A 16,752-nucleotide genomic window follows, 5' to 3' on the forward strand; every position below is an offset into this window, starting at 1 on the left:
GAAAAAAAAAAATCCAACTTAATTCTCTTCCTAAATTGTATCTTGTATTCAAATGTGTTCAGCAAAGAAAATATACATCATCAAAACTGAGGACATGATATCACAATGACATTAAAATTTAAGAAATCTTGGAAATAGGTATGGACACTATGGATTTTTTAAGTTTTGGAGTCAGTTTGTAAATTTACTTTGATCACTGACTGGTGCTAAACCTTGAATTTTAAAAGCAATTCTTCATCTTGGGAAAAACTAATCCAGAAAATGATACAAGCTAAATGCAATCTACAAAATTCCAGTACAACTTCTGTGCTTTTACAGACACATCTTAAGCTTCTAGTGAAAAAGAAGTGATAAAGCATCACTTTCTTGTGCTATAAATCAACTCAGCCAAACTGCCCCTGGCTGGTTTTTTAGCAGTTTCCTTTTATCTTGGCTAAAAGCTCCTGTTACTCGCCGAAGACAATTAGATTTATTTGCAAATCCTTCAGCTTCAGATAATGGGACAATCAGTTCCTCTATTACAGCTTAAAGTCTATTTGCTAAAAGCCTGCAACTATTTGAAGAACATTACCCACTTGAAGAGAAGCACATAACCACTTGCCATCAAGCTGAAACTGAAAGGAGTTGCCACAGCTCCCAAATTCTTTCCTAATAACTGGAATGAGAGCAGCAGATATGTGTCAGTCTGGTCCACCAATTAATAGCAATACTCAAAAGAGTTTGTGCCATGCCCATGTGGATGCAGAATATCACAGAAACCACTTTTTATCCCGCAACTTGTTTCCCTCTTGGCAAGTAGAGACGAGGGAATGGATTTGATTGTAAATACCTGAAATGTGATTGTAAATTACCCGAAATAATTCTGCAGCATACACATACCTGCTAGGAAGCATAATTAGATGATAAGAAAATACAGTGATTTAACAGTATTATTACTCACCAATCTTTTTTTATTCAACACATCACAAAAAGCAAATAGTTTTGTTACCACTGACAATGACATAAAGTAAACAGATTCAGTTGAAATCAAGATAAAATCAGAATAACCTTTTCAAAGGCAGCGCCCAGCCCACACACACTAAATAGTGTTATGACAACAACAGAACTGGCCTCTAGCTTGGCATTCCTGACCTAACAGTGGCTACAGCTATGTACTTCCATGGAGGTGATCCAGAGATGACCTACCAAACGGTAAATGACAAGGCTTTAGCCTAAGAGGATCAGACTGGACACCAGGAAAACAAGGATTCTTTAAGAGAGCAGCCCAGCACTGCATTCAGCAGACAAAGCCACAGAGGGCCTGCCTGCTCTGGGGCTGATGAGAGCCCCACTTTCTGTTGCAGAATGGACTGGATGGCCTAAGGCTCTAAGACACAAAGTATTTGGAGATCCTTATTGTATGTATCCCATTACAGATACCCAAACTGGTTGTTTGTCTTTCACTGCTTCAAGACGTTTTATATAAGAGCAGATTTTCTATACACACACTCTGGGGAGCTACTGCTTATCACAGCATCAAGAGATCATTAAATTTCTATAAAAAATCTTTCCCCATACAATCTAAAATAAAGGAAATGTTCTATCTCATCAAGCAAAATGTAAAATGGAGTCTAACATGGAATTTAAAATGGCAATGCAGAGTATTCTTCTAATATCCCCACCTAACACTCAAAACCCCTGAAGAATCAACATCGGCAGTATGACAAAAAGCCTCTCTGACTGCACATATGTTTTGGCAGGTAAATAACTTATTGATTCAGTAGAAAATGACAAACTGGGGACAAGCTGGGGAGGAAATAATATATATTTGAAAATATATAAATCATGCTTTATATTGCTTTATATTTATATAAGCAATATAAATTGCTTTATATTTATTAGCCTTGTAGGTAAGGTGGTAACTACACTGTGTGTATTTCCTCATGCCAAAAATACTTTAGTGTTCCCTTGATCTGTATGCTCTGAGCATGTCAGTAACTTTACCTACTGCTCCTATAAAATTAAAACAGAGGAAAACTGCTCAATGCTTCCTAAACTCTCCAAGAAGAGGAACTATAACCCTGTCATGCTAATGTGCTAAAGTTAATTAGTTTAGACTTTAAGATGATGTTTCAAAAATTAGACTATTTTGTATTTTATATACTTTCATCTTTGCATTGGATGGGAAACAAGAAAGTTTGGTAAAAAATTAATTTTCAGATTTCATAAAAAACACAGAGAACTGTTTGTTGTTCATCACTGTCAGCAAAGGTATCATATACAAAATAGTTTTCTAAAATAAAGCTTAAAACCATCTATTTTCTCAAAATGAATTGCTCTCTCTCCCAGTTCCCTGAGTAAGGAACCCTATATCCCACTGTATTTACCACAAATCAAATACTAAGTATAAAAATGGTTATGGCTCGCAGTAATGTAAAACTTTCACTGGCAATCTCTCAATTTGAACCACAAATGGAAATTTGAACCTGCACTGGAAAAAGAATTTCAGTTTCTTCTAGTGTAAAATACACTACAGCTTTAGATTCTGTGAAAAAATTGTCAGAGATTTTGGTTGGGGTTTTATATATGTAGAGTGGAAATAAGCTTTCTGTTTGGATTTGTACAATACTTAGCACAGTGTCAGCTAATTCAAAGCTTGGGCTCAAAAACATTACAGCAATGCAAGAAACAAGTAACAAACCATACATCATTATGGAAAATCCGATATATCCAGCACCTCACCTGGCTAGAGGTGAGATAACTTTGAACTGGAAGCCATGCAAGCCTCTTAGAGCACTGTACCTCATCTAGCAAGTCCAAGATCCCCACAGGGATCACCAGCTGGAGCACAGCACTGCACTAACCTGCCCATGCAGCTTCCAGTCTGCCACGGGCTCACATCCCACTGGCTCAGAGCCTGGAAGATTGGGTCTGTCTGCAGAAAACTCTGTGGGAGCACTCTCAGATATTCAGAGGAGCACAAGCAGGCACTGAGACACAGAAGCCCCAGTTAAACATTTCTCATTCTGCCACCACAGGTCTTCACATAAGCAATTCAATCCAGATCCACTTGTAAGCCACAGCTACTCCACTCTGCTTTAGTGCAGCAAACTTGCCAGTGTTCCCTAGAAATTCCCTAGAAAGTCTGCACCACTTTGGCACATTAAATAGGCGTTTAAAAAGTAAAACAAAAGAAATGAACTTTGCACCATTGTGATGCCAATTTTTCCAGAGCTTCAGATCACTGAAACTCAGAGAAACACGATAGAGTAGGTAATACCTTTTTAAAGTGCTCCATGTATAAGTCTCAAAGGGAAAAGAAAGAAATCCTAAGACAAAAAGCCACATTAAATCATCTTTCTGGATATGAGAGAAATAAAAGGCATCACAGATGCCTTTAGTTTCTTAACATCGAGTGTTAGGAATTCCAAGTCATAGTTAATTCACACATTAAAAGAAACCAAATCAGAGTTACATATGGAAACAGACTGCTCCATTCTCCAAACAACATTCATTCTGTCTTGTGACAGCACAATAAGCAGAATGAATGCATTAAAGGAACTACCAGATTTTTAGTCATAAAAATTAAGTGCCTTAGACATAATTGTGTGTTATTTTGTGGTATTATTGGATGCGAGTATAAGAACAAAACCAGATACGTGCACTTCTTGATTCAACTTCCCAAAAAAACATTCAGTGATACAAAGGATGATTGTACTCTCCATTACTGGTGCAGTAACCCCCCTCACAGAGATCCAGTGCTGGCAACAGACAAAAACTACAACTTAAGTGTGGCCATAAATCACCGTCTGCTATTTAAATTAACAAATACATTTATAAGTGCGTACAACAGTTGAGGGAGGGAAGAAGATTTCACTCATGTGGAAGGAGCCCAGTAGATAAATCCTGGAGATCTGGCACTTCCTACAACACAGGAAACTGTAGCATAATCACTATTTCCTTCAATGTTTCTTAGCTGCTCCGAGATCACTGCTCACACGGCAACTCTAAATGCCATATATTAAATCCCCTGTAAATCACAGACCTGCCAGGATGAGATTTTTAACTGCAGAGCTGAGTCAAATTAAGGTAGTTCAGTAGCAGCCAGGATGAAGGAAATGCCAATTCTGATCTGCTGCTTTTGAAGAAGTCCATGAGAACAGAGAACAGCAAGCAGTCAGCAGAGGGGCTCACTGCCTGCCAGAAATTGTAGGTAACATTCATGCCTTCCCTCCCAGTGTAAAGGGACTTTCTAACCACACCTTTCAAAGTCAGAAACTGCAGTAAAACTCAAAGCAGCTCACCCCACCTAAAAATCACAGCACTGCATTCTAAACAGAAATGTCTTCAGAGGGCTAATCTGGCAGTCAAATGTTGGGCATGACCCACTGTAAACAATATGTTTTATGTAAGCTTTAACCAAAACCATACCCTGTTTTCTACATTCCGACAATCTTGGATTGCGTAGGTCACTGGCACAAAATTGCAGCTTTCTTCAGCATAGCCAGCCCCATGGGTCAGCTTGATTCCTTTGAAATATTACTAGCTATAGTTTCTGAAATTGTAACCATAATGCTCTTCCACAAAAATGCTTGCAAAGTTCCCTACAATGAATCCAGACTATTTTATTTTCATTTTCTGTTGCTGGTTTTTTTTTTTCTTCATTTATGAAGCTTTTCCTTCTTAATTTTACTGTGAATTTAAAGAGGCTGAAAATAATTATTATAATGCATGATACTACAACCAGGACCTATATTCTCACCTCAACTTTCATACACACTCTTTCCACAGTACAGTATTTTTTAGAAATCTCTACCCCTCTGGTGACTGCAGCTAATCTTCAGAAATAAAGCCATAATGCAGGAATGAAGTCTTACAAATTAGACTTCAGCTTGAGCCAGCTGCTTTCTCCTAGCATTATTCCCTTTATGACCATCTGTCCCACCTGCTAATGTATTTTTCCCCTCACACAGCCTCTCCACTACAATGACTTGCCATTCTGGCTGACACACAAATATCAATGGAAAGGAACCTGGACTAAATCCAACTTTGTGCCACCCAGTGTTTGGAGCTCTGGTAAGACACCTGCTTGACTGCTGGTATAATTAAATCTGCCTTAAGTCTGTTTTAGTTTATACCAAGTTCACCTGTGACCCAAATATTACCAGAGTTTGTTGTCACCCTGTTTTCCTTCTGGACTGCCTCAATGAGTGAAAGACACGGTACAGTTTGGTTACACAAGAGTCCCCCCTCGTAAAGCAATTCTTGTTTGCAAATACACCAGCACACTCTGCTGAATCAATCTACTGAGATCTATCTATTTATCGAAGGTGAATTCACAAAACAACCCCTGAACTCCAGACTTGTGATTTCCTGTGGTTCCGAAATTGGCTGCATGCCTGCTTTTGTCAACATTTTTCAAATCGGGCCTTCTGGCTGGAAAGTCATCCTGAATTTTCCTCCTTGGGCAGAATTGCCAGAGAGACACAACACAAAGAAATGAGGAAGAGAAGAACTGGGAAGGGCTGAGAATGAGGAAATAGAAATTAAATAGCATGTTGCTACACGGTGAAATCCTGTAGTCATGGATTCTCAAGAATTCTTTGCTGTTTTCAATGAGACCAACATCAGAATAAACCTTACCAAAGAGTCCAGTATATTTACTGCAGCATTCATTTTTTATATCTGTTTAAAGCCTGACAACTGAAGGGGAAATAATTACTTTAGCATAGTTCAGAAGACTGCACAGCAGTGGCACTGCCCAAAAAAATCAGGAAGAACATGACACTTGCAAAGCATATCATTATAATTTCATCTCATGTGCTGCTGACAATAGTCAGAAATAACAGGAACTGCTGAAAAAACATGAGTTTTTCAGAGTACTATTTTTATATTTCAGCAAAATATGGATAAGGCTTTTTTAAAGACTAAATCGGAATAAAAGAGAAAAATAATTACAGATGTGTGACATAAAGAATAAAGGCAAAAGATGTATAAAAGGCAGGGAAAAAGGAAATTAGGACAGATGTAGAATTCAAAGGAGCACATGCTGACAGGCTCTGCACTTTCAACAGAAAACTGGAAGCTGACATCTGTATCCATACAGTTTTTAAAATGAGCTCTTAGTTACTAGCACTGTATTCAGGAAGGAGGCAGAGGAGAAGAATGGTATCTTAACCGAGCTCATTTCTAAGCACAAGATTAAAATAAAAAGAGAGGGATGCAATTTCCTATCAGTTCCTGGCAGGTGCTCAGCATTCCTTACTATCATAAGGTGTTGTGGAGTGCTGATAATGTTCCAGAGCTGCAGTGCCTCAGAGTCCTTCTGCAATCCTTAGCTCTGCAACTTTGGGACCCCATGGAGAAACCTTCTTCTGAAGATCATTCCCACATACCTTGAAAGATTCAGTCATTTGCTTTTCTGTTTCTCCCGAACATCCTCCACCTGTGCACTCATTCTGGCAGCCCTAGGAAAAAAATAAAACCAGAGCAAATCAAATTCAATGCACATTGCAGGAAAGTTGATACACATTCAGTTAATTCATTTCAGGGACAGATTGTATTGAATCATCAGATTTTGTCATCAGTAAATATATTAGCAAGACCTTTGTGGTTAAGTTCTTAGCACAACTTTCCGTCTTCTGGGTTCTCAGTTTTACTTCATTGGCTTTATTTTGTGCAACTGCATTTCAGAGGTTTATGTATGTAACATATATAAATACATAACACCCTAGATTAGATTATCACTCTGTAGTGTAGAAAGTTATGGACAACATCACAAGCTTTTTGTTCAGAGCTGAATAAATAACTCGGGTTTTCACTCAATTCCACCAGAGCCAAGTTTCTCTACTAAAGTATCTACCTAACAGGTTTGCCTTTTTTAAGAGAAGGCTGAGTAGGCAGAATGGAAGAAAAAAGAAAGAATTGGCTTTGTTAAATCCTTCATTAAACAAAGACAGTAATAAGGAATGCTCACTGATATGAATAAATAATGAGAATATTTTGCATTATCTACAATGTTGCGCTTCAGGCTTCTGCAAAGGAACTAGGAGGGGAAAAAAGAAAAAAAGAAATAAAAAAAGGAGTGCTAGTTCCAAGCATCCTTTTGTTCAACAGCAGAGGGATAACAGAGAGCTGTGCAAGCCATCTACCTAAAAACAAGATTCCCAGTTCCCACAGCACCACATTAGCATCTCTGTGGACCCTCCTGCACTACCTGTACCTTCCCTGCCAGTAGCTACTAAGTGCATGTTTTACCCAACAGCATGGAACAAAGGAGACAAGGACAGCCCTGACAGGGTTCCTTGTTTCCCAGCAGCCTTGAAGAAGGAGTTGAAAAGAAGAAGTGGGTGCAGAGGCCTGGGAGAGGGAAGAAGGCACCAGGAGAAAGAGGTTGGGATGACGGCATAATGGAGCACAGCCGGAAAGATGGAGAGGACTTGGTGGCTGTCTCCTTGCTGCATCTTGGGTGAGAACTCCCAGTCCACATGGGAAAGGCTAAGACCAAAGGTAAAATCTCCTTAAGAAAAGATGCAGAGAAAACCTTTCATGGTCAGCCTGTGAGATCCCAGCTCTCCACAGGGAGCAGCCCTCACCCCACAGGGAGGGCAGGTGCAGGTGGACGGACAGCAGTGTCAGGGACACATCAGCCACCAAAATGTGGGGCCAAGGCTGGGACCACACGGATCACAGGGAAGCATGACAGACATAAGGCAAATAACATGATTCTTACCCCTTTTTACAAATCTTGGGAATATGGTAAAACATACAAGGTTGAAAAAAAAAGAAAAAAAAAGGAAGCAATATTTTCAATGGACCTTCCACAGATCACAGGCCTGCTACCAACAAAAAGTAAAAGGCAAACTCTCAGTCACAGCAGATCTTACTTCCTCTCCCCTTCCCCCCAGGGAGCCCCCCACATCCCTCCTGCTGCCTTTTCTCAGCTTTAACCCTTCTGTTCCTCTTTTTTTTGTAACCCTCTACAGCAAAGCAGGCAATCGTGGCTACAGGACCCTCCACATCCACTAAAAGAGAATGTGCCAAGAGAGATCATAAACCCCTTAACAATATCCCAGCATGTTTTATCCTTCATTAAAAATATGTTTTGTTAGCCTTAAAGCTTATGGTTTTCTACTCCAGAACGACAAGACTTTAGCAGAGCGTGCACGTACCTTCAGTGACAGACCCAAGCACGATTGAAGTGTTACTCGAAGTAAAGGACAATGTATAATAACAGGTCCTTGCTTTACCTGCAATTTTCCAAATACTTCCAAATCCACTGCTAAAATCCTAGAAAGCCTTCATGACAGTTGACAGTAGTGAAGTGTTCCACAGATGAATTGAGCCAACTGATTTTTCTTTGCACTGCAATGAACTAGGATGGAGAGCGGGCTGGTCACCAGCTAACAGGATGGGAACTGCCAGCTGTGGAAGAAGAATATCTCAAAGAGCTCCAGCTCCATTGCTGGCTTTTGCTAATATCCAGTCTGCCAAGCTGGATTTGCTAATAATAATTACTGGTGACAGCAAATACTGACAAGTACTCAACCATTACGCTTCAGTTTCTTCCTGTTGCTGCTTTATGAAGTTGCCCTAAAGCAAGAGTTGGCATCAACACAGAGGACTGAATCCGGATACAGTTTAATATTCCCTTTCATGATCTTTTTTAAAGATACCAAGCTTGCATGTGAATTTGAGGCACAGACCACCTACAGGAGCAGCCCTGGGGGCTCCATCATGTGGCCCTTCAGTTCAAGATTACCACTGAACTCAGGGAAGTCAACAGCCCAATTTTTGGGCACATGCCATGGGGCCAATCCTGCTCTCCATGAAGTCATTATTTTTTTAGAGATTTAACTCACATTTAAAGCAAGTAACTAACTGCCTTTGTAAACCACACTCAGATTAAAATGAGTTAATCCCTCAGCACTAGAAAGAAATACCACAATTACTTTCTAATTAATGGAGTCATATTTTAACGGCTCCACGGCTTACAAATATGAAACATGTTGCTAAATGCAATAGGGGAAATTGCTCCCTGGTTTAATGCCAACACTGCCAAGGGAGATATGCCAAGCATAAATTTGCCCTCTGTGTTTAATAGCATAGTAGATTTCAAACTGCCTCCATTAAAACACTGATGTTATCCTAAAGATACATTTGAGCCACTGGGCCAACAACTTCTCAGAAGTCATTCAAGGCTATCTCAAGTAGCTGTACAATTACACAAGCATGACATTATTTCCTATGTTGTGCTGTGGAGATATCAGTGTTTTCTCTGTGGAATATGTAACTGCCTTTTCTAAACAGGAAATAAAAGAGTATTTCAAAGTTTTCCTTCAAAAATACCGAAAACACACACTGATTTTAGCATTACTGTAAAGCCTGTACGAGAATGAGGTGTAAAGTCTTACAATAGATTAAACTTGGTTTAAAAATAGGGTTTATATGTCATTTTATCACTGTGAAATACTACTGAAATAAAGACCTGCTGAGCAGTAATTCTGTTATCACTTTTACAGAAGACCTCAATGCTATAATGACCATTACAAATCCTTTAGCACTGACAGAAGTAATCACAATACACTCAGCTGCATAACAGTGCTCCCTCACATCAGCACTCAGTTCCAACCTAACTCTTATACAAGGCAGAGGTAAAGCCTTAGGTGGGTATTTGTGCATGTAACATTTACTGGTACTTTTGGCAAATTTTAGGCAAATAATTGGCAAATAGTTGTCACATGCACTTCTGCTAGAGCTTTCCCAAACCTGGACATTCAACTCCTGCACCTGGTCCTCAGGCTGCCTTAGGCATACATTTCTTCAACATCTTCTAGCACCATGATGCTGCAGTCAATGCTTTCCCTGCTGCCTTTGGCACACCTTCTCTACTTCTCCTATACAGTCAGATCATTCAGTCTTCTGCTACAAAAATAGGCCCATCTCCTTCCTAAACTCCCCAGGCTTCCTGGACTGCATGAGTGTGCCTTAGTTCTTCCTGTGCCTTCACACTTGGGGGCTTTTAAGACACTCAGCAGAAGCATCAGTGTCTTTGTTCTTGTTCGGGACCGCTTGTTCTATAAACTGCATTTCCACCAGGTGCTTTGTCGAACTGCTGTGCTTGGGGTTTAGCTACTCCATCTCATTGGCCCATCTGCAGTTATGAAACAGGAACTGAAGATTACCAGAAGCTTCATCACTGTTGTCTCCAGCTGCAAACTGCATTTCTTTAATCTACAGTGTATGAGATCATTCATTAAAAAGAAGTCACCAGTTCCCAACAAATTTTTCCAGTTACCTCTATATGCCATGTACTTTGTCACTCTTTCTCAAAGAAAATTAATTCTTTCATCAGTTCTCTGCTCACTTAATTTTCCCTATCGTTTGAGAACTCTTCCGACCACCAGGGAACCGAAAACTTTTCCTAGCAGAAGGCAAGAGTAAAGAAACAAGCTGAAAATGTTGTCCACAGAGCTCACGCTTTCAGCTAGGAAATCATATTGGATGCTTTTCAAAACAACTCAAGTTCTGTAGTTTCACAAGATCCTTAGTCATCTTTTTTGGTTTCACCACTCATCTGGGTGAAGTCCCCCACAGACAGCTCCAATATCTATCCCTATTCTCAGGGAGATTTTCATCAACAGCACCAGTGCCCTGGTAGAGTACTACCAGTGACAAAAAACATCTGCAAATCTAACTTCATGACCATGAAAGAATTGCAGACAGTACTTTTTTGGGCAAGCATTGATTATTCATGGAGGTCAAGAACCTAAAGAAACCAAATAAACCACAGACATGCAGAAATGACTGCACAGAGTTCCTTCTACCAAAGCAAACCCACCTCCTGCTATAAACACCATCCTATTGTGTAGCAGTCATCAGGCCCCTGAAAAGATGGATCAGGAATTTCCTCTCAGTCAAAAATCATATGGAAGACAATTTCCAATGAAGAAAGTCCTTCCTGAGACATTTCTCCAAGCTAAAACAGTGTCTTATTGCTTTTTCCCCATGCCTGCTTCTGGCTACCAAGTGTCTAAGAAATATTTCATGCTCTAATTTGCACTGGGAGGATAATGAAATTAGAACAATTGCCAGAATTCCAGGAACACAGCAGATCAATAAATCCAGTACGTGACTCACACTCTGGTACTGCCTACAGGCAAGCCAAATGAGGTGTGTGATGACAGGTGCTTTGTCACTCACAGCCATACAAACCAGAGCTGCCTTTCTGCTCCAGGTATAAAACAGAATCCAATGTGCACAAATGCCATATATTCTGTGTATTGCTACAGTCAGACAAGAACACTTCCATGACTTCAAAACAGCTTTTATCTGTCCCTAGGAAATGTTAAGGCAATTTGGCAGCCACAGCACATAAAAGATGAATTTGGAGGGAAAAAACCACTAATAATGTTCACAGCTTAACAAAAATAACCAAATTAAAACCAAACCAAAATAAAAAACCCACACGCTGTCAGACAGAGAAGTTGCTGAAGGGCCAAGTGCTTTAATATCATTTTCAATATCAACTAATTTTTTTTTTTTAATTTAATGGCACTTGTGTAAGATTTCCATAGTTTAAGAAGCTCATTTATGGAAGCCAAGAGCCAGGCATGTTTATCTCAGCTCTCATGGGAGTGGGTGCATGATATAAAAACATTTTAATCCTGTCTTTTTACTGCAGGTATGTGAACATGAACATACACAACACTTGTCTGTGCTACCATGCAAGTGCCACCAAGCCCATTTGTTGGGCTGGGCCATTTACACAATTTACAGAGCTTATTTCTGCACTTCCAATACATTTTTAAAAGACTGCTCCTCCCTACACAGATCGTCCCTGATGCCTTGTCCGCTTGGCATTATCACCTTACTGTAGCTGCTTGTTCAACCTTGGGCTGGCACTAATGTTAGTTAAACAGAGGCTATGCAATGACAGCATTCAACAAAGAAAAGCACAAGGCAACTAGTGTAGCAGAAAAAGAAAGCTTCCACACTATTTAATAATAATTTTGCCTCACAGTGAAGGCATTGGGGCTTAGATAATACAAGAGGTTTTATGTCCAAGAAAGCTGCATTGCATGAAATAAGGTTGAATTGAAATAGATTGTAATTAAATTAGTCCAAAAAACTGTGCAGGCACTTATCCCTGACTTGAGCAGTTTATTGGCTTTAATTTAAACCAGTTTAATTGGTTTGACTAAAACTGAAATATGCTCCTCTTAAAACAAGCATCACTGTTTTTATTACATTTAAATAAAAGACAATTCAGATTGTAAGAGCACAGCTTCCTAGTTAGAAAAACCCTAAAACAGAGACCATTAAGAAGTGGAAACATTCAGCTCGTCCACCCAAGACTCATGTATAATAACATTTACAGCTGTATCACATCTGTAAAAGCAGACAAACTTGGTTCTACGAGAACAATGAATGCAGAACAGTGTTTGCAAAGTAAAGCCACTGCAAGCAGCACTCTGGTGAAAAACCTCTTATAGAACTAATGTCCATTTTTTGAGTAAGCTCAGTAATGCCTGAACTGACGCAGAAGAAAGCTTATCTCAGTTCACTTGAAAGATAGCAAGGCTAGTAGGCAAGGTGAAGGAGATCTACTCCTGAAGTCCAAAACGAACGTGTGCTTGACAAGCTCAATTATCAAGAACCCTAAAGGAACAAAGAGATCAGCAGAAGTAGAAGAGAGATTAATTTCCTGAAACCAACCCTAAGGAGAACCTGACCAGGGATCTATTCAACTTCAGGCTGAATTTATTTTGTCACATAGTTCAGAAAAATCTACAACATGAGCTGTGAATTACAATACACCATGGAGTCAGAAGTGTGATCCTTCCCAACTGAAAAATACGGAAAGCCTTCCACCAGTCCCATCCAACGCAGGACATGAAGAAGCTGTAATCTCTGTGCGATGCCCCTTTATTCAACAGTCACTTTGGTCTTTATTTCCTGCACATGCATACAATTCTCCTTCCTATTTTCTTTGCAGAAATAGACAAGTACTCTAAAGAAATTCTCTTCACAAATGACCTCCAAGTGCAGTGTGCTTTAACCTGGATTTCTAAACCCACTGCTCACACTGTTCTCGATTGTTTTCCTTCCTATGACCCTTCTGTTGCTCTGTCACTCCCCAGTGCCATTTCCTCTGTCTTCACAGTTTACTGGATCTTCCCTTCTCGTTTGGGAAAACAGCCTCGTACAATGAGGGGAAGAGGCAGATGACCTAACGGAGCTCCTTCATCTCTAACTCCTATGAACAGTGCCTCTAAGTGACTCTTTTGTTGGTTTGTTTGTCCCTTCTAGCATAATTAGGTTTTTAACAAGTGCATTGTTTGCTAGAATGGCATGAACGAAAACATGTTAAAGCAACCAGCTGGATCTAGTTGACCTATAAATTCATCTGCCTGTTTTCTAACTAGGTATTGTCTCATGGGCTATATGATATAGTGATTGCTCAAACAAAATAAATTCAATTCTGAAAGGCATCACAGTTTTATTGTGTTTAGGCCCGGTTCTTTGATATGAGAGGTTTTGCATCAAACTGGCAACAAGAAAGGGTATAAACGCTACTATATCCTTTCCCCCAGACCTGCAGCAGGGCTTAGCTCTTTATCACAAGCTTGTGTTCATTATGTTTTCTGTAACATTTCTCTTTCCTCATGTATTCTATAATGCCAGGTACTAAATTAGCATTTTAAGGTTTTATAGTAGAATTAAGCAGGATGCATTTTAACTGCACTGCTATACCAGAAAAGATGAGCCTAAGCATAATAAAAACTAATTTGTTTATTTTCCTTGAAGATTCAGTTACAGTGATTATATTTTTTATTCTGAAACAGCTGTACAGATAAATGACAGATCTGATTTAAAGATGCATAAAATGTAGCTTGCAATTTATTTGTGAAATTGCCTGACAGTGGAAACTCCACACAGATTCTGCAGCAGATGACCAAGGCAATTGGCTTTATGCAATTACCAAATGAAAATATAAATACCATGAAGGCATAGAGAGCAGAAACAAATCAAATCATTGTCTGAAGAGTTACTGAGAGCTTCAAACTGGAAGCAAACAATTTAGTGCAGGAGACCAAAGCTTCTGCAGTTTGCAAATAAACCATTGTAAACTCCTGGGGGGGGGGGGGGGGGGGGGGGAGACACACCCAACCAAACTTCTGCAGAGACAGTGATGGATTCCAAAACATGAACTGACACACTCGAAGAAAAAAGCTAGCAGACAAAAACCTGTTTTTAAGGACACAGTCCTGTTTGCAAGCTCGCTTATAACTACAGCAGCACCAGGAGAAGCACGAGGTCAGGCCTGAATCACTGGCTTGTATAAGGGGTCATTTGTAGCTATTCTCAGAGTGCTCAGACCGTGTCCCATTTAAGTCCATTTTGCACTGGAATAAAAGTTTACATAAGACACGGAGGAAAGATGAATGACACACTGAAAACAAAAGCTCTCTGGAGGGAAAAAAAAACAGAACAGCTTTTGGAGGAAGAAGGAGTTACTTTTTTCACCATTAGTCCTGTGCAAAGTCCCACTAGAGATCACAGAACTGTAGCTTACACAGCTGGCTCTCAAATGCAAGTGCACATGCGGTTGCTGGTGTGTAAAGGGCTGACACAGGTTGGCCTGATACCACGACTAGCCCTGGTGACTTTCCATGGCCTATTTAATCAGAACCCATTATCAAATGCCACTGCTGAAAGGCACAAGAAGCACGGCTTTCTGCAGTGTGTTGGCTGTTAGGGGCTGTTATTCCCTGTTTCCCATGAGGCTGGTACGTCTGTGAAGTGTCCAAGAGATGAAGCTGATAAGGCATGGCAGCAGCTATCTCACCTGGGATCTGAATGGGCTCAAATCTGCAGGTACACTCTGCTCCACTAGTCAGAGAGTGCTCCTTATAAAGGTGTTTCTCTGCTGTGTCGTTCTCAAATGTCTGAGCAAAGTCCCATTTTTCTGCTTGCAGGCAGAGCCTGCACACCCAGATGCGGGCTCTGCCTGAACATTGGGCCACAATGCTGCAGAAGGACCCGGACAAGAGTCTTCAGGGCTCATAAGTGATCTAGTAGGTCTTGTTAAGAGATGAATTAAAGTTATCCTATATCTCTTTAAATAGATATGCAAGGCAGGAGAAGAGGAGAAAAAAAAAAAAAGGTAACAAAAAAAACCCCAGATGGACAGCAAGCTCTCCAGAAATACTGCAAATACTGTGTTCTCTTGGATTCTGATGGTGGGCTGGAACTGTTTGTTCCAGACAAAGAACGAAGACCTTCATTATTTATAAGCTTTGAAGGACTCTTCTCACTGTAAGACCTGGAAGTCTGGCTCTACAGTCACAACACCTAGGTAAGGGAAGGCAGAAATATCCTTATCTTCTACAAACAGAAAATTGAGGCATGGATTGTCCCACCGGCACACTTCACCCTGCCTGGCAGCTGCTTCAGGCAATTCACTGGGGTGCCAGAATAGGCTCTGCACAGCTCCCCAGGAACTAAAACATACCCATCAAATCCATCACAGCTCTTCTCAAGGAAGAACTGGTGTAAATGATTGATTTAAAACGGGTTTGGCTGTTCACTACTCACAGCTATAACCCATTCAAGTTTCTTGCCTAACAGCACAGAGGTGATGGCTGCAGAACACCTGCCTATACCAGCTCCAGCAGGTTTTCAGCCTGCCATAATTGGTTTGAAGCAATGGGAGACCTCCCCAAAGCCCATGGTACACCTCTGTGCTTTGCTGTGTGTTCAAACACTGCCCTGATTTGTTTCAACTGGACACACAATTCAACAAAGTAGAAAGGAAATTGAAGCTTTCCTCTTGATGTAAAGGGCACTAGGAACAGAGCTAAGCGAAGGGGAAAATCTTTGGGACCTGTCTGAGGACAGCATCTACAATAATGTTCTCGTCCCAATAACAACAGAGAGGGAGCACATTTGCATGATAGATGTTCAGCACAGAATATTCTAAGAACTTAACTGCTTTACATTCTTTATGAGTTCCAGGGGCTGTAACAGAAGGTAATAAGCATTATCCACCACACCAAGCAAATGTAAATAACCCCATGGAAGCTTACTAACAAGCCAGGAAAAGCTGGGCACAACTACAGCATCATTGCAGTGTCACACATTACTCCCTTGAATGTGGTACAACAACAAGATAAGACCCAGAAGAAGCTGCTTTTCTTCATATCATCCGCCCAAAAGAGATAAAATATTTCAAACTAGTGACAGAACCAGATATCCCACCTACTTAATATATATATTCAACTGTGTAACAACTCTATGACCGGGAAAAGTCACGGATTGTAACACTCCAAAATTCTGGAGCTGTGTTAACCTTATCCTGTGTGTCCTTTCTAAACAACGTGAGCAAGTCCTTCATCTGAAATCCCCTATCAGTTGTTGACAGTGCCCAGAGCAAATTGGATGCTGACCAGGGAATTTGAGAGCAAAATGTCACTCAGCACATTAAAAGTGGCCTAGGAAAAGTGTGGTCACAGATGAGGTATTTGTAGAGGTGTCAGCATTAAGCACACATGAAGTACACAAAACCAAGAGAGGACTTTTGCCCAAATCACGGCACGGTTGAAGCTATAACAAACATAAATCAGGAGTGATGCAGTCTCTGTTTGAAACATGACAGCTTTGAAATGGCAAGAAATGGCACTGGAAATGAAGATAATAAACTGGCCTGTGACAAGTAATGTAGGCTTGTCCTCCTACAATTCAACATCTGTATCAATGATCAAACAGCCC

The 16,752-nt window shown here is 40.3% G+C and overlaps 1 protein-coding gene across 3 annotated transcripts in view; it reads right to left on the bottom strand.

Annotated features, from left to right (window-relative positions):
* Nucleotides 1-16,752, bottom strand: part of BCAT1 (branched chain amino acid transaminase 1) — a 60,961-nt gene that overhangs the window by 37,791 nt on the left and 6,418 nt on the right. For all 3 annotated transcript variants that reach the window (XM_066184398.1, XM_066184399.1, XM_066184401.1), the window contains exon 2: nucleotides 6,375-6,446. In XM_066184398.1, coding sequence (XP_066040495.1) covers nucleotides 6,375-6,446 — 72 coding nt within the window. The remainder of the gene's footprint in view (nucleotides 1-6,374; nucleotides 6,447-16,752) is intronic.

This window comes from Chamaea fasciata, unplaced genomic scaffold (assembly GCF_029207755.1).
Source record: "Chamaea fasciata isolate MVZ Bird 193981 ecotype frontalis unplaced genomic scaffold, bChaFas1.0.hap1 SCAF_5, whole genome shotgun sequence".
In the NCBI taxonomy this organism is placed as follows: domain Eukaryota; kingdom Metazoa; phylum Chordata; class Aves; order Passeriformes; family Sylviidae; genus Chamaea; species Chamaea fasciata.